At 45.3% G+C, this 23,183-nt stretch overlaps 1 protein-coding gene across 1 annotated transcript in view; it reads left to right on the forward strand.

Moving 5' to 3' along the window:
* The window catches only part of LOC124544680 (leucine-rich repeat-containing protein 47-like), an 80,037-nt gene that overhangs the window by 8,360 nt on the left and 48,494 nt on the right, over positions 1–23,183 (forward strand). The window contains exon 3 of the mRNA XM_047123305.1: positions 7,767–7,931. Within this exon, the coding sequence (XP_046979261.1) occupies positions 7,767–7,931 (165 nt within the window). The remainder of the gene's footprint in view (positions 1–7,766; positions 7,932–23,183) is intronic.

The raw sequence follows: 23,183 nt of genomic DNA on the forward strand, positions 1-23,183 counted from the left end.
GGTCAGTCCCTTCCTAGGTTTCTGCTAGTGGGAAAGATGCAGCTGAAGAGCCCAAAAGCAGCTGGTTGTAGGGCTTCACGCTAATCCTCTGTCCCGAAGACTTAATCAGTGAAGTCCTCCCAGCCAGGGAAACCAAAGGAGCAGCGACACAAATCCAAAAAGAAGATCCCCAAGACCAAGGGAATTGCGGTGGCACCCACACCATCGCTATCTACCAGCTCTGTGACAGCAGATGGGATGGAGATTCTGGCGTCTGCTGAGGACCTAGATCTCGCCGAACCCTCAGACACAATGGATGTAGTCTGCTCAGGCAAGGCGGTGACAGCAGGTGACCCTAAGGTGTAAACTGCTTCACTGAATGTTCCATGCCTTCCTAGTCCCACAATGACGTCCTCGTCCACCGCCTGGCTGAGCTACGGCAACTGTTAAGCTCTACACCTGCTTTGTATGTTGCCCTCCACGAAACCTGGTTCCCAGCAATGCGGACCCCTGTCCTCCGTGGCTATAAGGGATACTACAGGAACGTAACGACTATAATAGTGTGTCAGGTGGAGTTTGCGTTTGTCCTAAACTCAGTCTGTAATGAAACTGTGCCCCTTCAAACCCTTCTTGAAGCTGTGGCTGTCAGAATAAGGACGACAAAGGAAATAACTGTCTGCAATGTATATCTTCCTCCAGATGGTGCAGTACCCCTGAATGTATTAGCTGCACTGATTGATCAACTCCCTAAACCTTTCCTACTTTTGGGAGATTTTAACACCCATAACCCCTTGTGGGGTGGCACTGTGCTTACTGGCCAAGGCAGAGATGTCAAAACTTTACTGTCACAGTTCGACCTCTGCCTGTTAAATACTGGGGCCACCACACATTTCAGTGTGGCTCATGGTAGTTACTCGGCCATTGATTTATCAATTTGCAGCCCAGGACTTGTCCCCTCTATCCACTGGAGAGCACATGATGACCTGTGTAGTAGTAACCACTTCCCATGTTTTACTGCTGGCGGCATGCTTCGTCCCACGCTTCGGTGTGGGTAGGCACATATTTTTCCAAGCTAGTTTCCTGTGTCTTACGTTCTGTTTTATCTTATTGTTCTAAGTCTTTTCTTGACACCCATCTCAATCTGTTACCGAGCAGATGCTGAAGACCTTGCTGTCATGTGCCCTTAAAACCCTCTCCATCACACTCCACTCCAACCTTCCTGTCACTGCACTAGCGTCACTCCCATGGACATCTGCCCAGATGGGCTTTAAACAAGGCGGACTGGTAAACGTTCACCTCTGCTGTCACTGTTGAATCTCCCTCACACTGTAAAATTGATATGATGGTTGAGTTGGTGAGTACAACAATTGTTTCTGTGGCAGAAAACACGATACCTCGCTTTTTAGGGTGCCCCCGGGAAAAGGAAGTCCCTTGGTGGTTGCCGGGAGTCGCTGAAGCAATTAAAGACGTCGGCAAGCTCTACAGCGGCATAAGCAGCACCCTTCCCTGGAGCACCTCGTAACCTTTAAACGGCTCTGTGCCTGTTTCGCCAACTTATCAAACGACAGAAGCAGGAGTGTTGGGAGAGATACGTCTCGACCATTGGGTGCCATACGTCACCTTCCCAAGTCTAGGCAAAGATGAAACGTGTTTTTGGGTACCAGCCCGCAACAGGTGTTCCCAGTGTTAACCAATGCAAACGAGATTGCAGAGCACTATGCTCGAGCCTCTGCGTCAGAGAAATACCCCCAGCCTTTCGCCCTCCCAAACAGTGGCTGGAAGGGAAAGTCCTCTCGTTCACTACATGCCACAGTGAATCCTATAACGCCCCATTTACAGAGTGGGAGCTCCTCAGTACCCTTGTATATTGCCCCGACACAACTGCTGGGCCAGATTGGATCCTCATTCAGATGATTAAACCTCTCTCATCTGACTACAAGCGACATCTCCTCATCATCTTTAACCAGACCTGGTGCGATGGCGTCTTTCCTTCGCAGTGGCAGGAGAGCACAATCAAACCGATGCTCAAACCCAGTAAAAACCCACGTGATGTGGATAACTATCGACTCATCAGTCTCACCAACATTCTTTCTAAGCTGCTGGAACGTATGGTGTGTCAGTGGTTGGTTTGGGTCTTGGAGTCAAGTGGCCTACTGGCTCCGTGTCAGGGCAGCTTCCGCCAGGGTCACTCTACCACTGATAATCTTGTGTCCCTCGAGTATGCCATCCAAATGGCCTTTTCCAGACACCAGCACCTGGTTGCCGTCTTTTTTGATTTACGAAAAGCATATGACACCATCTGGCGACATCATATCCTTGCCACATTATATGTGGGGTCTCAGAGGCCCGCTCCAGATTTTCAATCCAAAATTTCCTGCTGCTTTGTACTTTCCGTGTCAAAGTTGGTGCCTCCGTAGTTCCTCCCATATCCAGGAGAATGGGATCCATTCATAAGGTGCAGTGATGGGCTCTGGTCCACAGTTTCCAGTTTTCGGTCGCAAAGTCCTGTGTTATGCGCTTCTGCCGGTGTCGTACCGTTCATCCGGAACCAGAACTTTACCTTAATGATGATCCACTCACTGTAGTGGAGACATCGATTCTTAGTACTGGTTTTCAATGCCCGATTGACTTGGCTTCCTCACCTTCGTCAGCTTAAGCGGAAGCATCTCAATGCTCTCCGCTGCCTGAGCAACACCAACTGGGGTGCAGATAGCTCTACGCTGCTGCAGCTCTATAGAGCCCTTGATCAATCCCGCCTTTACTATGGGTGTCTGGTTTATGGTTCGGTGGCACCCTCAGCATTGGGTTTGCTCGACTCAGTGCATCACTGTGGCATTCACCTAGCGACAGAAGCTTTTAGGACGAGTCCGGTGACCAGTGTCCTGGTGGAGGCCTGCTTTTTTTGTAGAAGAGAACTGCAAACCACGGGGAAAAGGTCCTGCAGTTGTTTTGCAGATGGCACCTAGGCACTGGTGTTTAGGAGAGGCTACTGAGTGGGAGCTCTACTAAATGCGAAACTCATCACCATACAACACAGGTGTGGATAGTGGCCCAACAGAGGTCACTAGTCCATTGATGGCAATGAAGGGAGTTGGTTGGTTGGTTTAAAAGAGGGGGAGAAGGGACCAAACTATGAGGTCATTGGTGTCTCGTTCCCGGTAAAATAATTACCCAAGGGAAAGAAGAAAAGAGAGGAGACCTACACCACAATAACAGGAGAAAGGAAGAGCCAGAAGAATGACATGAGGACAACCAACACTACCATGGACAAAACAGGAAAAGAAGACCACAGAGAGAAGCAAGAAACAGATAGAGGGGGTAAAAACAAGAGAGCAGATGACCGTGCCTGGCCAACCACGAGAATAAAAAGGAAAAACTAACCACTCTGCGACATATTAAAACATCCACCCTAAAAGCATAACGATAAAACCTACCATCAAGTATAAAAGGTAAAACTAAATTAGCCATTGTCAGCTAAAATTAATGGCAATGAGTCCAGTGACTGAAGAGTCTGTCGCAGGGCAGCCAAACAAGGACAGCTCACCAAGGTATGGGGCACTGTCAGCTGGACGCTGCACCGACACTGAGGTGGGTCATCACGGCCCAGAAGGTAGCCATGAGTCACCCAAGCGTGGCCAATGCAGATCCGGCACAGAACCACAGAGTCCCTGTGAGAGACTTGGAGGATCGCCATACATTTGTAGTTTCCTTAATGGTATGCAGTTTTTTGTGCGTGCTGAGGTTATGCCATTTCATCTCCCAAAGCCGCAAAACCTTGCAGCATTGTACTGAATGCAGGTCAGTTGCAGAGAAGCCGATCTCCATAAGCAGTTTCCGCTTAGCCTGTTTGGCCAGCCTGTCGGCAAGTTCGTTGCCTGGGATTCCGACGTGACCTGGCATCCAGACAAACACCATTGAATGATTGGACCATTTCAGGGCATAGATGGAATCCTGGATGGTTGCTACCAAATGATGATGAGGGCAACACTGGTCAGTAGCTTGTAGGCCACTCAAAGAGCCAGTACACAGAAGAAACGACTCCCCAGGGCATGAACTGATGTGGTCAAGAGCACTACATATAGCCACCAGCTTGGCAGTGAAAACACTGCAGCCATCAGGCAAGGAATGCTGTTCAATATGTCCTCCATGGACATAGGCGTTACCATCAGCCATCGAGCCATCAGTGTAAAACACTTGTGGCCTTGGTACATGTCAAGAATCGAGAGGAAGTGGCAGCGGAGAGTCGCGGGGTTGACTGAGTCCTTAGGGGCATGTTAAAGGTCCAGGCGAAGCCCCAGCCTAGATGTACACCATGTAGGTGTAAGTGAATGATGGACCTCAAGTATAGGTGGTAAAGGCAAGGACTCCAGTTTGGAAAGAAGGGATTGGACACGAACTGCAGTTGTAAGCCCTGACCTGGGTCGCCGATGTGAGAGATGAACCGCTGTCGATGGGAAAAGGAGACGGTGATTCGGATGCGCAGCGAAACTATGAATGTGTGTAACATAACTGGCCGTTAGTTGTACGCGCCTAACCTGTTTCTTGGGCATCCATTGTGATAAAAAGCTGACTTGACTGTCGTATGTCAATCACCTGAAGACTAGCACTCTCTGCTTCCTTGGCCATACATTTTGGGGTGGGAATCTTGCTACTGTTATTCATATTTACTGGGCCCTTGTTTTGTCCTGGCTGGATTACGGTTGCCAGGTTTATGGCTCAGCGACGCCTTTAGCTCTGAAATTGCTTGCCCCAGTACACCTTTGTGGCATGGATCTGCCACTGGTGCCTCTCTGACTAGACCCATAGACAAGTTTTCTTGCTGAAGCAAAGATCTTCCCTCTTCAGATTCGACGGTACTAAAGTGCGCGTCATTTATGTTGGCGGCCGAGTTTAGGTTCGTTCTGCGCATCTGAGGTCACAAAACACAGTCAGCCAATGAACAGAGAACAACGTTGCCAAATCTCGACTGCAGTTCAGAGCATGGATGAGTGCCTTCAGTTTTAGAAACGTTCAGTCATGAATAAAATAATAGAACAAAAGCAATGTCTTGATAGCGGACATTCTTTTATAGGAAGTTTGGAAAAAGCATTCTTTATACCAATTGCTTCATATTCTATTAATTAATTAAACCAAACAAGCAATAAGACTCCTAATTCAGGCGATAGCAAGGAAAGGTGTTTGTGTCACTCTCACAAACCGCTTTTTCGCAATAAAGAACAGCGGTAATTGTTTATTTCCTATTGTACTTCGACGAAGCGTGAGTAATTCATAGTCATACCAACAGTGTTTGTCAGTATTTTGCGTGACGTGTTATATACTCCTCATGGCGTTACGTAATCAGATGAGGTGCGTTAGTGTAATGGTTAAGGTGTTGGGTTGCTATGCGAAAGGTTATGAGTTCAAACCGTAGCGATGCTTAATATTTTCATTATTTAAAAACAATATCGAAGTGCCTTACTTCACGAATTATATTCGTTTGAATGCAATTTTTTGAAATTTCTAGTGCTTTGTCTCTTCATTAACCCTTTCGCTGCTGCAGACACGTGCTCGCCGCATTCCGCGCTGTGCGCGATTTTGTCATCACTGCACTACTCGCCTGTGCAGACACATGGTGTTCCCACTGCTTTGACACACTTATCATTCGACACACTTATCGATTGATAAGAGTGTCAAAGCAGTCGGAACACGATGTGTCTGCACAGGCGAACAGTGCAGTGACAAAATCGCGCACAGCGCGGAATGCAGGGAGCACGTCTTTGTAGCAGCGAAAGGGTTAATGCGGCCGTGGTGGCTTTACTTAATGAACTGCGCGCTCCCCCCTAAACGTAAGCATGCGAACTATGCTATACTATGGCGCTGCTTCTATTGGCGCGTGCGTCGTGTGCAACTGGCAACGCAGCAATCTCTCGCGTCTGGGCGGGATGCGCAAGCCGCCAAGATAAAAGAATTGAACTATAGTTCTTGGTCTCCAATTTCCTGATCATCCCACATATACCATTCTCTTCACATACCTTTGTCGTCCTGATACCCATGTGGGATTACACCTCGCTTCACTCTGCCCAGATCTCAATCTACCCTCCCTAGACTGTGCTCCCAGTATTTTCTCGTGCACTTCCCCTGGGATGATGCCCAGGCCACAGAGTAGGACTGATCTCTTCCACAGTCCTAAAGTCTTGGTCACCCCCCATGACCTTTCAGTGTCTGTTATGTCCAGGTCAAGAATTCCAGGATGCTACCATCTGTTACACTGACAGCTCTGAAACTGTGCATCAGATGGGGATATGCTTTTACATCTCCTGCCTCTAAGGAATGCCATTCATTGCTGGGAACATCCAGTGTGATTATGGCAGAGCTGATAGCAGTCAGCAGAGCCCTCCATTTTATTAAATGGGACTCCATTGACCACACTTTAGTATGTATTAACTCAGCGAGCAGTTTCGAGGTTACTGACAAACTGTATTCTTCCCACACTTCCGTCTCCGCAGTTCATGATGTTCTAATGAGTGCTGTTGACAGGGGATCTCAGATTGATTTCATATTTTTAGATTTCCTAAAGGCTTCTGATACTGTTCTTCACAGGTAGCTTCTAATCAAACTGTGTGCCTATGGAGAATTGTGCAACTGGGTTTGTGATTTCCTTTCAGGAAAGGTCACAGTCTCTAAATATCTAGGAATAACAATTTTTGATACCTTAAATTGGTACAGTCATGTAGGTAATGTGGTGAGAAAGGGAAATCAAAGACTGTTTTATTGTCAGAACACTTAGAAGATGCAACAAATCCACTAGACTGCCTACACTACACTTGTCCATCCTCTGCTAGAGAATGAAGTCTATTCCAAAATTTTGTCCACAGAATTTTTCTTCACTTTTACTTATTGTGCATGGTATTATTCGAAATACTCTCCTCCACAATTGATGCACTGCTCCCAACACAATTTCCACTTCCAGAAGCAGTCTTGATACGGCTCTTGGTAGATCACACGAAGCTTTTAGCTCTTCTATCCTTGCAAATCTTCGTTATTTCAACAGGGTTTTCAACTTTGAAAAAAAAAAAAGTCTGCAGGATCCAGGTCTGGAGAGTATGGAGAATGAGGCAGCACAGTGATTTCGTTTTTTGTGCGATAGTGGAGCACCAACAGGGATGAATGTGTGGGTGCGTTATCGTCACATTTCACACAGTTTCCTGCTCACATTTTCTCGCAGGCATCGCAACACGTCCCGATAGTACCATCGATTAACAGTTTGGTCCCTCTGGCACAAATTGATGAGAAACTAATCCTTCAAAGAAAATTATTAGTGTGGCTTTGATGTTTGACTTGACCTGAAAACTCTCTTTGTCTTACAGAACCTTTCCCAACCCATTGTGAAGAGTGAACATCAACATCAAAACCATAGACCCACATCTTATCACCAGGTATGAGTCTCAAAAGGAACATCTCATTCTCATTTTGGTGAACCCTGTGCCAGGCACTAAAGTGTCAATTGCAGAGCAGCCATGTAAATATAGATGTGGTTATTGTTCTTTGAGTATATGGCTCAAGAACCATAATAAGAAAGAGAAATTCAAGCAGTACATCATGTACAGCAGTAATTGGGCTGTAAATTTTACCTGGGCTGTATTCACTAATCAGTGATAGCTGATATAGATTCTGATTTGCTGTGCGCAATTGTAGATGTAGATATGCCCAATGTTTTAACAGTGCAGTGTTTGTATGCATGCCTTAAATATTTCAGAAAATTTAAGTAATTCTGTATGATGTAATTAATTTTCTAATTATCTTTGCAGATTGAACAACTATGTCACAAGATGGAAGTCATTCACGTATCTGATTCAACACCATCAGTGAAGATAATTGATGGAGTGAAATCTGTTAGACCTTTTATTGTTTGCTGCATTGTTAGGAATTTGAACTTCACACCAGATTCATTTAAGAAGTTCATTCAGATGCAGGTAACTGGTAGGATGAATATGTATATATATTTTTGTGAAATGCAGATGTAAAAATGTTTAGACTTAATGCACTTTTTTGTATTACATATTGTTAATGGTACAACTGTTTTTCTGCCAAACCTGTACATTGTTTACATTGAAATCAAATACACCTGAGTAGTGAACTCATCTTAACTTTTATTATGGAATCCTCAGTAATAACACAATGTGAACATAGGTAACCAAGTGTGATTGTTGTTGTTGTTGTTGTTTTTGTTGTTCCCATTTCAAAGACTGGTTTGATGCAGCTTTCTGTAGTAGTCTATCTTGTGCAGATGTCATCATCTCTGCGTAACTATTTCATCTGCATCCACTTCAACCTGCCAACTATAGTCAAGCTTAGACCTCCCTCTACAATTTTCACCCTCCCACTTTACTCAATTACCAAATTGACTGTTCCTTGGCACCTCAGGATATGTCCCATTAAACAAGTCCTTCTTTTAGTAGGCAAGTTGTGCCATAAACTTTTCTCCCCATTTCAATTCAGTGCCTCCAATCAGTTACCCTTCCTACCCAAGTAATATTCAGTATTCTTCTGTAGCACCACACATCAGAAGTTTATATTCTTACTCTACAGGGAGGTCATAGCTCTTTCATGGATTCGTATATGGTGACCGTAGGCCCTGAGTCATTGCAGCATATCCTCCTTTCATGTGCTGCAGGCTTCCTCTCTAACACTGTCTTCTCAGACGCAGCATGTAGGACAGGTTGACACTGTAGCTTATATTGTAGGGCATTGATTATGGCCTTCTCCACTTTATTTCACAGCACTTATTTTGGTTAATTCATCTTTGGTCTTCACATCAGAGTTTGACCTTCACTTTTAGAGAGATTTTACATCAGTGCAGGCCATGCGGGGGAAGGTAGCCAAAACCCAGCATGGTATCCAGTCGATGTAAGGAGTCATGAGGTACATGTACAATGGTAGCCCTGCAACTACATAGGAAATAAATGGTTCATCATGACCCCAAGAACTTAGTCTCATTGACACCATATGAGAAAAGCAAAATAAAGTAAGCTACAAAAAAGTGCTCATCTCAGTTCCAGCTTTGCACCCAACCAAAAGAAGGTTCTTTCTGTCTACAAGCTGGTCTTCTTTGTACAGTGTGTTGGAAATATATTTGGAGAATTGTCTTTCTTCAGTAAATTACAAGGTGTTCTGTCTTAACTACAACAGGGATCTTTCCCAGTCCCAAATGTTACTCTCTTGTAACAGACTTGGTGTCCTGCCTGTTACCATAATGCCTCATAAAAGCCTGGACATGAGGCAGGGCTAAATTTTTCAGCAGAGCTTAACACGACAGACACCCCCCCCCCCCCTCCCCCCCCAGGGGATCCACAACTCTTTTGTGGATACGTGCGTAGCGAGCACGGGACCCCGAGCTAATGTGGCCCTCCTTCCTTTCCGGGCTGCATACCTTCCCTTTCCGCCTCCTTCCCCATCCCCCATCTTCGCCCCCCCCTCACCTCTGGCTCTTTCCTTCCCTTTCTCCCCCTCTGGGAGTATGGTTTGTGCCTACGTCCGAAGACGGACGCTTGTAAATGTACCGCATTCTTGGCCTTCCTTGCTTGTATGTCTTCATCCTTCCTTTGTCCTTCTCTTTTCCTTACCTCTTCCCTTTACCCTTTTCTCCGCTGCGGCGTTTGAGACCCCCCCTCTTCTTTCCTTTCCCTTTCTTCCTACCTGTGCGTGTCTGAAGGCCGACCCACGCACTTCCATGCGTAGCCTGTGACGGGGTAACGCGTAATTCCCCGCCCCGGGTAGACAGGTAGGACACGTACGCACCCCCTGGTAACGGCCAGGCCCAGGGAGGGGTGATTACCCAAGCTGATACCTTCCGAAAGTGCCGATTGGTCCCTCCGTCTGTTTGTCGGGAGGTGTGACCTGAGGTGTGAACAATCACCTAAGGCGGGAGTGCCCTCAGAGAGGGCCCCCACAAGGGAGGAGCGCGCCATCGGAGACGCCGGTAATCATGGGGGATTCTTCCGCAATGATTTCCTCACCTTCCACTATGTCTGTTCACAAACGTAAGTTCACTGAGTCTCAGCCACAGTCAGGTCTTCCATCGTTGCCACAGTTCCTTGTTGTTTCTTGGTCTGACGAAGGTCACGACTTCTACACGGTCAACCCTTTCATTATTCAGAAAGGTGTCGATGCAATTGCAGGTCCTGTAAAGTCTTGTTCGAGATTACGGAATGGCACCCTGTTGTTAGAAACAGTCAGTGCCCTCCAGGCACAAAAATTGCTTGCGTACCTCACTACTACACACCTTCCCTGTCCGGGTGGAACTGCACCGTACTTTAAATTCCTCGCGTGGAGTCGTTTATACACGCTCCCTCGATGGCTTGTCTGACGAAGAAATTCAGCACTACCTGTCTGACCAGGGCGTAATGGCTGTTCACAGGGTTATGAAAAGGGTTGATACGAACATCATTCCAACCCGCACTGTCTTCTTGACATTTGACAAAGTAGGCTATGAGATAATTTCCGTTCGCCCTTACGTCCCAAACCCTACGCGTTGCTATCGGTGTCAGCGGTTCAATCACACCAGCCAGTCCTGTTCCAATCCGGCCAAATGTGTTACGTGTGGCAAGGATGCCCATGAGGGTGCTTGTCCACCTCCATCCCCTCGCTGCGTCAACTGCATGGGTGACCACGCTGCTTCCTCTCGAGATTGTCCCGTTTTTAAGGACGAAAAGCTCTTCCAGGAAATAAGAGTGAAGGAAAAGGTGTCGAGCTGTGCTGCTCGAAAATTATTCGCCAGTCGACAGCCCACCGTGCCTCAGAAAGGAAAATACAGCACTGTCCTTGCTTCTCCTCGACCAACAAAGGAGGCGGCCGCGCAGACTTGCGACCTCACCTTTAGTGCCATGGTCGTCAGATCGGCCAGCGCAAAGATCGCCCGTTCAACCTCACCACTTTCGCCTGCCCACTCTCTGGCTCACCCTTCGTCGAGTTCTGCTAAATCTCGAGCCCAAAAGTCAGACACCAAGACTTCGAAAAAAGAGCATACTCATGAAGAGTTTTTACGTATGGCTACTTCCCAACCATCGGTTCCTCCTTCATCTAAACATCATACTTCCAAGAAGGCTACAAAGAAACCCAGTTCCTCTCCTTCTCCGCCAAGGCGTGTCCCATCTACAGCACCACCTGGCGGAAATCGCCCTCGGCCGTCTTCTGTGTCGCCGAGGCGCACTGCTGGCGGCCGATCAACCGGCCGATCGCTGGTGGCAGGAGCTGCTCCTGACCAACCTATGGATCAGGATCTTCTGCCTTCGGCTGAATGCCATTCCATGCTGTCGGTCGCAAGCTCAGAGCAGTCGTTGAGTTGACAGCGAACTTGGTCACATTCCTCCATTTTCTGTTCACCCTATGTCCATTATCCACTGGAATATCCGCGGTATTCGAGCCAATCGGGATGAATTGTCGATCCTCTTACGATCCTACTCGCCGGTCATCTTCTGTCTTCAGGAAACAAAGCTGCGTCCCCATGACCGCTTTGTTCTCCCTCATTTTCAGTCCGTCCGATACGATCTCCCCTCTATTGAAGGCACTCCAGCACATGGAGGACTCGTGATTCTTCTCCATGAAACTCTCCGTTATCACCCAATCCATTTAAACACTTTCTTCCAAGCTATCGCCGTCCGTCTTTCCCTTTCTGGATACACGTTCTCTCTTTGTACTGTCTACATTCCATCGTCCACACCAATGGCACGAGCTGATCTCCTTCATCTCCTTGGTCAGCTTCCACCCCCATATTTGCTGGTTGGGGACTTCAATGCCCACCACCCGCTTTGGGGATCTCCACATCCTTGTCCACGTGGCTCACTATTGCTAGACGTCTTCCACCAAGCAGATCTAGTTTGCCTCAACACTGGGGTCCCTACATTTTTGTCAGCCTCCACAACAAATTTATCTCATTTGGACCTTGCGGTCAGTACTGTTCCGCTAGCTCGGCGCTTCGAGTGGTTCGCCCTTGATGATACACACTCGAGTGACCACTTTCCATGTGTCCTTAGACTGCAGCCTCAACTGCCCTACATGCGCCAGCGACGTTGGAAGTTTGCCCAAGCCGATTGGACACTTTTTTCGTCTCTTGCGACATTCGATTACCGTCACTTTCCCAGCGTCGACGATGAGGTCACACATATTACCGACGTTATTCTTACAGCTGCGGAACATTCAATACCACGCACCTCCGAATTGCCCCGGCGCCCCCCAGTTCCTTGGTGGAACGAGGCATGCCGTGATGCAATACGTGAGCGGCGACGTGCTCTCCGCGTTTTCCGCCACCATCCTACTTTGGCCAACTGTATCCGCTATAAGCAGTTCCGAGCGCGATGCCGTCGTGTCATCCGCGATAGCAAGAAGGCAAGCTGGAAATTCTTTATTAGCTCATTTAACACCTTCACTCCCTCCTCGGAAGTTTGGAGTCGGCTTCGACGGTTCTCAGGCGCGCCTAGTTTCTCCCCGGTATCTGGGCTCACTGTCGCGCGTGATACATTAGTGGACCCCGTCGCAATTTCTAACTCATTGGGTCAGCACTTTGCTGAGATTTCGAGCTCTTCAAATTACCCGCCAGCGTTTCTCCCGAAGAAACGTGCAGTGGAAGTGCGACCTCTTGCTTTCTCCTCTCAAAATCGCGAAAGCTACAATACTGTTTTCTCCTTGCGGGAACTTCAACATGAACTCTCTTCTTCTCGCTCCTGCGCCCCAGGACCAGATGGTATCCACGTCCAAATGTTGCTGCATTTATCAACCCATAGTCTGCGTTACCTCCTTCGCCTTTATAATCGAATTTGGACCGACAGTACTTTTCCCAGACGATGGTGGGAAGCTATCGTCGTTCCTGTTCCGAAACCTGGAAAGGACAAACATCTCCCCTCTAGCTATCGCCCCATTTCTCTCACGAGTAGTGTCTGTAAGGTTTTGGAGCGTATGGTGAATTACCGTTTAGCTTGGTGGCTGGAATCCCGCAGTCTTTTAACACCTGCCCAATGCGGATTCCGAAAGCATCGTTCTGCAGTTGACCATCTTGTTGCTCTCTCCACTTATATCATGAACAATTTTCTCCGGAAACGCCAAACAGTAGCAATATTTTTTGATCTGGAGAGAGCATACGATACCTGTTGGAGGACAGGCATCCTCCGCACACTGTTCTCTTGGGGCTTTCGAGGTCGGCTGCCCCTTTTTTCTGTGCGAATTTATGGCAGAGCGCACATTTAGGGTGCGGGTGAACACTACTCTCTCCTGTACTTTTTCCCAAGAAAACGGTGTACCCCAGGGCTCCGTGCTGAGTGTTGTACTGTTTGCCATTGCCATCAATCCAATTATGGATTGTCTCCTTCCTGATGTCTCGGGCTCCCTCTTTGTGGCCGATTTTGCGATCTACTACAGCTCTCAACGGACCAGCCTTCTTGAACGACGTCTTCAAGGATGTCTCGATCGCCTCCACTCTTGGAGCATCGAAACCGGCTTCCGTTTTTCTCCCAGTAAGACCGTTTGTGTTAATTTTTGGCGACGTAAGGAGTTTCTTCCGCCCTCCTTACATCTAGGTCCTGTCAACCTTCCGTTTTCCAACGTCGCTAAATTCTTGGGTCTTATGTTTGACAGAAAACTGTGCTGGTCCTCCCACGTTTCCTATCTTTCGGCTCGCTGTCTGCGATCCCTCAACACCCTCCGTGTCCTGAATGGTACCTCCTGGGGAGCGGACCGAGTGGTCCTTCTCCGCCTCTATCGCGCATTAGTGCGCTCGAAATTGGACTATGGAAGCATAGTCTACTCATCTGCTCGGCCGTCTATTCTTCGGCGTCTCGACTCTATCCACCGCCGTGGATTACGTTTAGTGTCTGGAGCTTTTTACACCAGCCCTGTGGAAAGCCTTTATGCTGAGACTGCTGAACCTCCGTTGTCCAATCGGCGAGCAGTCCTTCTGAGTCGTTATGCTAGCCATCTGTCTTCCATGCCTGCTAATCCAGCCCATGACATTTTTTTCGACGCCTCCTTTGATGTAGGGTACGCAGGCCGCCCCTCCTCCCTACTACCACCGGGAGTCCGCTTCCGTCAACTGCTCCATTCTCTTTCCTTCCGCTTTCCTAAAACCACCTTGACAACCTGGGGTACAGCACCGCCTTGGCTCCGTCCCCGGATCTGCCTGCTCCGTGACCTTTGTCGATTGCCCAAGGATGGTACCCCTTCACTTGTTTATCGTCGGGCATTTGCTGGTCTATGTGCACAAATGACGGACGCCACATTTATTTACACCGACGGCTCGAAAACATCGTTAGGTGTAGCGAGTGCCTATATTGTTGGCGACACCCCAAATCACTTTCAGCTTCCCGATCAGTGTTCGGTTTATACTGCGGAGCTTTACGCTGTTCTCCAGGCTCTTCACTACATCCGCCGCCATCAGCGGATACAATTCGTTATCTGCTCAGATTCTCTCAGCTCTCTCCTCAGTCTCCAAGCTCTTTATCCTGTGCACCCTCTGGTCCACCGGATTCAGGACTGTCTGCACTTGCTCCACCTGGGGGGCGTCTTGGTGGCGTTCCTCTGGCTCCCGGGACACGTTGGTATCTGTGGAAATGAGGCGGCCGATATTGCAGCCAAGGCTGCAGTCTCTCTTCCTCGGCCAGCTATTCAATCGCTTCCCTTCACCGATCTACGGAGCATTCTATGTCGACATGTTATTCATTTATGGCACACGCATTGGTCGACACTTAGCCATAATAAATTGCGGGACATAACAGCTCTTCCTTGTGCTTGGACCTCTTCCTCCCGAACGCGTCATCGGGAGGAGGTAATTTTAACTAGACTCCGGATAGGGCACTGTCTTTTTAGCCATCGACATCTTTTAAGCGGCGATCCTCCCCCACTCTGTCCCCACTGCTCTCAGCTGTGGACGGTAAGACACGTTTTAATTGAGTGCCCCTATTTTAATCCGTTACGCTCCCGTCTCCAGCTATCGCCGGATATATCGTCGATTTTTAGCAGATGACACGCGCTCAGCCGACCGCGTTCTCAAGTTTATTAGTGCCAGTGAAATGACGTCAGTCATTTGAAGCTTTTTTTGGGGACAACCAACCCCTTTCTGTAGTGGATTTTTAAGCCTTCCTTCTGCTTTTAGGTTCTCCAATTTTATGACTTTCATTCCCATTTCAATTTCGGTTTTTTACTGGTTCCTAAGTCACTACGGACCGGGCGCTAATGACCATAGAAGTTTTGCGCCCAAAAAAAAAAAGAGAGAGAGAGAGAGAGAGAGAGAGAGAGAGAGAGAGAAGGAATTATGTAGAAACTTGGAGCAAAGGGTTCACTGCTATGTTGAGGCCTGCCAGTTAAAATTTGACACCAAAGCAGTCATCCGCTCTTTTCACAGGATGTGCTTCGTGAGAAAGCCAACATCATGGTGTTCTGTTACGAAGCCTTGTTTCCCATCCCCAACAGGATGCTTTAAATGTCAGCAATTTGTACTTATGTTTTTCCACTGTATAAGCAACTCCATTTGTGGAGACACTATGCGGGAGTATCATGTCATGAGGCTTATGATGCAACTTTTTCAAATTTTGATCCCTCTCTCCTCTTTGTGCCACCCATGGCACCTTAAGATTTCTTTCTCAAATGTCATGGCTTCTCTACAATTGTCATTATGACTATTTTTGCACTAGTGACAACTTTCTGGTTCTCCTATCACCTTCTCACTCTCTGGCAGATCAGTTGCTATGTTCACCTCTCCAGAGGGCCAACAGGCAGTTGTATGTCTGTACCATCACCTTTGTTCTCTCTCCGTCAGATTGAGTCGAAGAGGTTTGTAGAGGTGTTGGACGCCATTTCTCTTGCAAGTTGCGTGATTGTATTTGGGATTTTAAGTTATTGTCAAAATACATCACTCCTGGTTTATGTTAAGGGATTAAATCGCCCTGTACACATACTACTAAATATTTAATAGATAGAACTGGTTGCTGTGATTGTTCTGCAATTGAATAATCATACAATAATGTCCCTTTCTGCTCATTTATGCACAACAGGTTAATTTTATGTCATCACAGCACCAATGTCAGCCCTCTGTAGGTATTCCTGCAGTATGCTAAAATTTTCTCATCCATGAAAAGCTTTATGGAACTTCTTTTTCCACTATATCATGTACACTTTTTGTGAAAAGTAATGGTCTTATAACGCTCCCATGGGATATGCCTGAAGTTACTTTTACATGAAGATTTCTCTCCATTGAGAATAGCATGCTGTGTTCTATTCTAATGTCCAACCCTCCACCCCACTCCATCCCAGCCCCCCTCACACACCATCCCAGCTGGCGTGATATTTCACGCACTTGTATTTTGTTCTTAGGTGGCAGCTTGGAAGTGTATTGAATGCCTTTGGAAAGTCAAGGGGTACTGTGTCAAATGCCTTTGGAAAGTTAAAGAGCACTGTGTCAGTGTGAACAGTGTCAGCTGGATTTCATGCAATCATTTCTCATTTTCAGAACCCATGTTTATCCCTACAGACGAGATTTTTTTAGTCCCCAGAAATGTCATAATACGCAACCAAAAACCTTTACAAAATTATCTAACACACTGTCAGAGATATGGGCCTATGGTTTTGTGCATATGTTCAATGAGCCTTCTTGATTTGTACTGGTGTCAGGTGATGTCCAGTGGCCTTTCCTCTGCTGAGCAATTTCAGTTGCTTTTGTCCCACAGCCACATAATTGATGTGTCATCTTGACATTCAGCGAGAAAAACTACAATGCAATCTTTCTTAGTGAAACAAGTTTGGAAAATTACTTACAGTATTTCGCCCTTCTCTTTGTTGTCCTCCATTTCTGTTTCATTATGGTCACAATGTATCTGTATAGATAGCTTCAATCCCATTTATTGATTTAACATATGACCAAAACTTCTTAGGATTTTCTGCGAAGTTGGTAGATAGAATTTTATATTCAAATTTGTTGAATGTTTCATGCATGGGTACCTTTATGCTGATGTTGGCTTCAGTAAGTTATGGTCTGTAAAGTGTTAGGTGCATTTAAATTTGCAGTGAAGCTCTCTGTGCTTTTGTAGCAGTTTCTTGACACAGCAGTGGAACCACAGCGAGTCCTTCCCATACCTAACAACTTTGCTCCGCACATACCTGTCCAAGGTGTGTTATACAATACCTTTCAACTTTGTCCATTGATGCTCAGAATTGAAGCAAAATTACCTATGCAGGAAGGTTAAATTTTCATGTATAATGCTCAGGTAATCTGAAATGTTTCTTGTCGCTCTTGCTTTACATTCCTATTTACAGCTGTTTTTGGTAAAGTGTAATAGCCTTATGATTGCCAAGTCCCTGTTCTGTGCTAACTGAGTCAGAAAGTTCGAGCCTGTTCTTGATCAGGAGAGCTAATGTTATGTTCATGAAGTGGTTCTCTGATTAGCTATGCTCAAGGTCATTTTTGGACAAGGAATTTAGAACAGTTTCATGTGATTGTTCTAACTGCTTAATCACTAGACTCTCCCAGTCTGTAACTTGTAAGTTGAAATTTCCATCAAATACTCTCACATGATCAGGAAATTTAGGTTGCATCCACCCACTTATTGGCCTGATTATTTGTCTCACATTATTTAATATTGTTTGTTCTGCTGATGGTCATTAGAGTAGGTCGAAGTAAAGCCTGGCAATTTTCAGTTTTTGTAACCTGGTCAGCGAGGGGTTGATTTCAAATTGAAGTCATAGAGTTGTTACACATAACCCACCCAAATTACACCTCTAATTATTAAGTACAGAGACATTTACAATGTAGCAAAAAAGTGGGGTTTTACTCCCACAAAATGGGGTAAAGCCCAGCAGTCCAGGTCTTTGCCCATTTGAGATAAACATGGATAAAAATGGGTTAACTGCATAATCAAAACACTTGAACTAACCCCTTGTAACATTGCTGTATTGTGACCAAACCAACACAATATTAATCTTAAATATCTCATAAATTTGAACATATCCTTAAAATACATGTACCAAAAATACTATTATACATGAGAGGAGGTTTAGTAGGGTAACCTGAAAGAGTTAAATGGCTGATGCTAAGCTATCTAGGTACCTAGTACATAGCGTACAGTGGGCTCTAGGGTATCCAGCTCATGATTATTCAGCCTATGTGCTATCTGGACCATTCAGTCTGGCCTAATTAATTAATATATTAATAACACTTGTCCATAACAAAATTAGGATTAATTTATTATACACACTTCAGTTTTCCAAAGCTGTAGGAAATTGGTGCCACCTACAATGCTGTGTGGCCTTTCAAAATGTTTTATGTATCCTTTGTGCTTCTACCTCATCTGGAGTTAAAATTGTAGGATACATATTGTATTGTTAATATTGAATAGATTAATATATCCACTTTTCAGTAAACAGTGCTTGTGTGTGTGTGTGTGTGTGTGTGTGTGTGTGTGTAGCTAAATTATTGTTTTGTGCAGTCCTCTGTGTTTAATCGAGGAGTTTGAAATGGATGATAAATGAAACAAGTTGTAATGACTGTGGATCAGAACAATGTGCTGTAATGAAACTGATTTCTGGGGTTGCACCCAGAACTTGCATTGCTTTGGTGGTAGGGATAAGAGAAAGTACTGTTGGAGACTAGAAAACAAGCAGAGTATAAATTGAAAAGTGGTGTTTCTTAAGCTAGTAGAAATGGAGTAAAAGTAAGGAAGATGTTGAAAGGTAAGCATAAGGAAATTGAGGAAGCGTTTTTTTTTTTTTCCATGAACATTTAAGGCTAAAAGGTTGGCCATTACTGGGCTGATATCACAGGAAAAGGCGTTACAGTTTCAGTGAGAAATAAAAGGTTCTGCCAGTGGTGGACAGTTGTCACTGGAAAAAAATGGTTTGATGTTAAAGACGCAAAGCAATTACAGATATTAGTTGCCAGTGGGCAATGGTTTATATTAATGGGGAAAGAAAATTTGTGCTGGACTGAGGTCCTCCTGCTAGGAGAGGACCTGGGTTTTAATCCTTGTCAGGCACAAATTTTCAACTAAATCGATTGGCGGCTAATGTCTGTCTTGATTTATAGTGGCTGCAGGATCAAAATGGTGTCTGTACTTTGACATGTCTGAAAGAACAGATCCCATATATATGTGATTAGATGTTCTCTAGATTACCAGTAGTTCTGAGGTTTCATCCACTGACAGAGGCTGTGCCATTGTTTAAAGAAATTCGTCGGAGTTAATTGATGAGGAGGGAATTTCTGGTGAACAGTTGTGCAGTTGCGATGAGATCGGTTTAAATTAAAATATGCTGCCTACAAAAATGCTTCCTTCAAAAATGGAAGTTGTGGCACCCAGGTACAAGAAGGTTGCCATATTGGTTTCCAGTAATGCAACTGGCAACCACAAACTTAGGCTCACATTGAAATCACTGCCCGTACATTACATTCATCGAAAGAAAGCATGTATGAAGTCAGAGACCTTTAAAACTTGGTTCAAAAATGAACTCGTACCGGCTATAGAGAAATATGTGAAAGACAACAATTTGCTGAATTAAGGTCTGCTGCTACCTGATAATGCACCTTCTCATTCTGCCAGTGATGAAATCACAGATGGAGATAGCAAAGCATTATTTTTACCACCAAATGTGACTTACCTTTGTCAGCCGATGGACCAGGGCATCCTTGAAATGCTAAAGTAATAGTACCACTGCTGTCTTTTCAGTTTGTTGACATCAGTGATTGATAATAATGAAGACACTGTGAAAATTCTGCAGTGGATTGACTTACTCGATGTCATAAAGCGAGAAGAGATTCCGAGCATATCACTTGCAAGGTCTAAGAAAATTCTTTTAGACCATGAAGGTGGCCATTTAAACTTTGAATCCATGTATGTAACTAGTGTCAAAGATGTCCCTCTCCCCCCCCCCCCCCCCCCCCCTCTTGCCCCCTCCTCTCCAGACTTGTAGCGCATTTGGATGTGACACTGGCTCAATGCTGGACTGAATGAGAATTTGAGGGCAGGCATACTTATCTAGGTTCCATCTGAACACCACAAGGGAGAAACACATTGTAACCCATTCACATCTGTCTGCTATCTGAGATCAGAACTCCCTGCAACATTCAGTGTCATCTTGTGCCACTGGTCGGAGACTAGCACCAGCCACATTACGGAATTATTGGCCCATGCATAGGCTGCCGTTGAAACCACAAAACACAATTGTTCCCAATGGTGCCATAACCAGGAAGTGAGGACTGCTTATGAATGGTGTCACATTGTGTTCAGCAATCAATCGCGGTTCTGCACCATCCTGGGTGACCATCATCGGTGAGAGAGATGACAACCTGCGAAGAGATCAGATTGTACCAGTGTTTGGAGAGGCACAGCAGTATCACTCCTGGCATCTTGGTCTGGGCAGCCATCAGGTGTTAGTGAGCGAGGGAACTCAGGTGACATGACAGTATGTCAAAGACAAGCCGTGTGACTACTGGAACATATGTGACACATGTCTATGAACTATGTGCATGATGTTGAGATACTCTTGTGGCCAGTAATATCCCCAGATCTATTCTGATAGAAAATGTGGGGGACCAGTTTGGATGCCAATTCCATTTGTGCCATTTTCCAGGAATCGGGGCCCAGTTAGAAAAGTTGTGGGCGATCTTTTCTCAGGAGGTAATATGAGGGAGGATCATAAAGTAACACAATAATTTTTTTCTCCCCTGGTTTTGCAGCTGAAATGTTCAAGCTTCACTTGAAGTTTGTATTACAGAAAGTAACGAGAGAAGCATGAATTATGAAAGAAACACAGTGTGCATGCTACTGTCAGCAACTTGTGAAGAGCAGCAAAGTGTCATTTGATATTTGTGCACCAAGGGGTGGAAACTGACTTAAATTCACAGGGACCTGTGTGGCATGTACGGGGATGACTGTATGAACTCTAGCAATGTCTCTAGGTGGTGTGCTGTATTCAAGAGGGCTGTGTGAATCTTAGCAATCTGACACGCTCTGGGCAGCCGGTAACAGCAGCAACCCCACAGAATGTCGAAGCCATTTAGGCAGCAATTATTTTGAATGACTGGCGTGTGCAGCTGTGAACCATATCGCAGCAGTTCAACATTTCCTGTGGTGCAGCGTCTAATACTAGTCATGATACGTTCTAATTCATAAAGTTAGTGATCGCTGTCTGCCAAAGAACCTGACAGAAAACCACAAGGGCCAGCAAATGATGACAAGCTTGGATCACTTAATGTGTTATGCTGCAGAAGGGCAGGACTTTCTAAAAGGAATCATCACTGGCGATGAGTCTTGTCCGTACCCTACACACTTGAAAACAAGAAGTCCTGAATGAAGTGGAAACATTTTCATTTCTCAATACGAAAAATGTTCAAAGGGACTCAGTCTCTTAGGGAAGGGCTTGCAACAGCATTCTGGGATGTGTGTTATGAGTAATTGGTGAACTTCACTGAGCATGCAGCATTGTGAATGCTGCAGCCTACATTAAAACTTTGGTTAAGTCACATCGTGCCCTTTGTGACAAAGACAACAGCATTAATGCTGATAGTGTCCAACTTCATGACTACTTTCTTCTCCATGTTGCTGCTCCTGTTTGTGAGAGAATCACCAAATCTGGGTGGAAGGTGTTCCAGCATCCACTATATAAATCGGGCCTTGCACTATCGGCCTTGTCTTTCTGGTCCCATGACGAAATTTCCTGGATGGCCAGTGCTTTGCCACAAATGTGGAAGTGAAACCAGGCAGTCTGCAGATGGCTATACTCCAGTTAAATTGACTTCTATGTACAGGGAGTATTGAAATTGGTACCATGATGGGAGAAATGTGTTGAACATTGGTGACTATGTAGAAAAGTAGGTAAAAGATGTAAGTTCTTTTTTTTACGTATTAAACTTTTCAGTACTAAAATTATAGTTCACTTGTGCAGTGGCTTGTGGTACCCTTCCCAACTGAATCTGTGCATGCATCCACGCCAAAGGAGGTGCAGTGTCATACTGATAAATGGGCTCATACTGCCCAGTTCTTTGTCGATTTGACTTGATTTTGTGATCACTGAAATAACGTCATATACCCTCTCAGTTCATGAAGTTTGGTTTAATTTCTTCTTCTTCCAGCCTTTTTGCTAATCAGTATATTTTAGTCAAGAGGATGCAATTATCACTAATGCATATAGTAGAGCTGCATGTCCTCTGGAAATATAAAAGCTCTAGTTCCCCTTGCTTCAGCTATTTGCAGTACTAACATAGGCAGTGTTGGCTAATGTCAAAAGACAAGACTTCTCAGTCATCCAGACTGTAACCCCTACAACTACTGGTAAGGCCGTTGCCCATCTTCACCAACCATATACCTGTCCCGCCTCTCAACAGACAAGAATGTTGTCTTATTTTGCATAATTTCACTCCATGTTGTTTTGTGGAATTATCATCTGAGGCAAGTAAATGTAAAGTAAATGAAGTGTTTATTCAGCAGAAATGACAATTAAGAACATTGTGTAAAGTAGGTAACAATATATCTTTCGAGAAGTCTTTTTAAGAATCTTGAAATTCTTGCTCATTTCCCTGTAAATTTTCTCCATGATGATTTGTGTTGCTAAGAATAAAAATCGGTTTCACCTGAATTATGATCTACAAAATCACAGTACAGGTTGAAAAATAATTTCCATATAGACTTCGTCAGTAGATCTGGGTGGAGTTTCCTGTAATGATGCAAATGTAATAAAAATGTACCTCATTACCCACTCCCACAAAATATCTGATTATAACATTAGAAATAGCCAGAACCTGGCCGGCAGTTAACTTCAGGTAATGGAACTCTAGTAGCATAGACACGTTTATAAATAAGAGAACTGTTTCTGTGCTTCAAATCTATTACTCCCTTCCTCAGGGAAGGAAGGGGAGTTAATTGGGGAAGAGGTAGAAAAGAAGTGTTGATTGCTTAGTCTCTAGGATGAGAGGGGCCCACCTCATGTGAGGACCACAATGTCATGTGCTAGAGTATGATGTCCAAAAGACAGAGTGAAAATATGCAGAAAAGGCTAAAATTCTGATGAGCAACACAAAAGCAACTGAAATTAGGCATTTGAAAAAACCTGCAATACATAGATGGAGCAAAGTACCAGACAGTGGATCCAAAGGCTTTGGGTTTAATCCTCGGTCAGTCATAAGATTTCTGTCACTTCTTGCAGTATATGATAATACGAAAACTGCTAAATTGCACTATAGTTCAGAATTCACTTTG

The sequence above is a fragment of the Schistocerca americana genome, chromosome 8 (assembly GCF_021461395.2).
Source record: "Schistocerca americana isolate TAMUIC-IGC-003095 chromosome 8, iqSchAmer2.1, whole genome shotgun sequence".
In the NCBI taxonomy this organism is placed as follows: domain Eukaryota; kingdom Metazoa; phylum Arthropoda; class Insecta; order Orthoptera; family Acrididae; genus Schistocerca; species Schistocerca americana.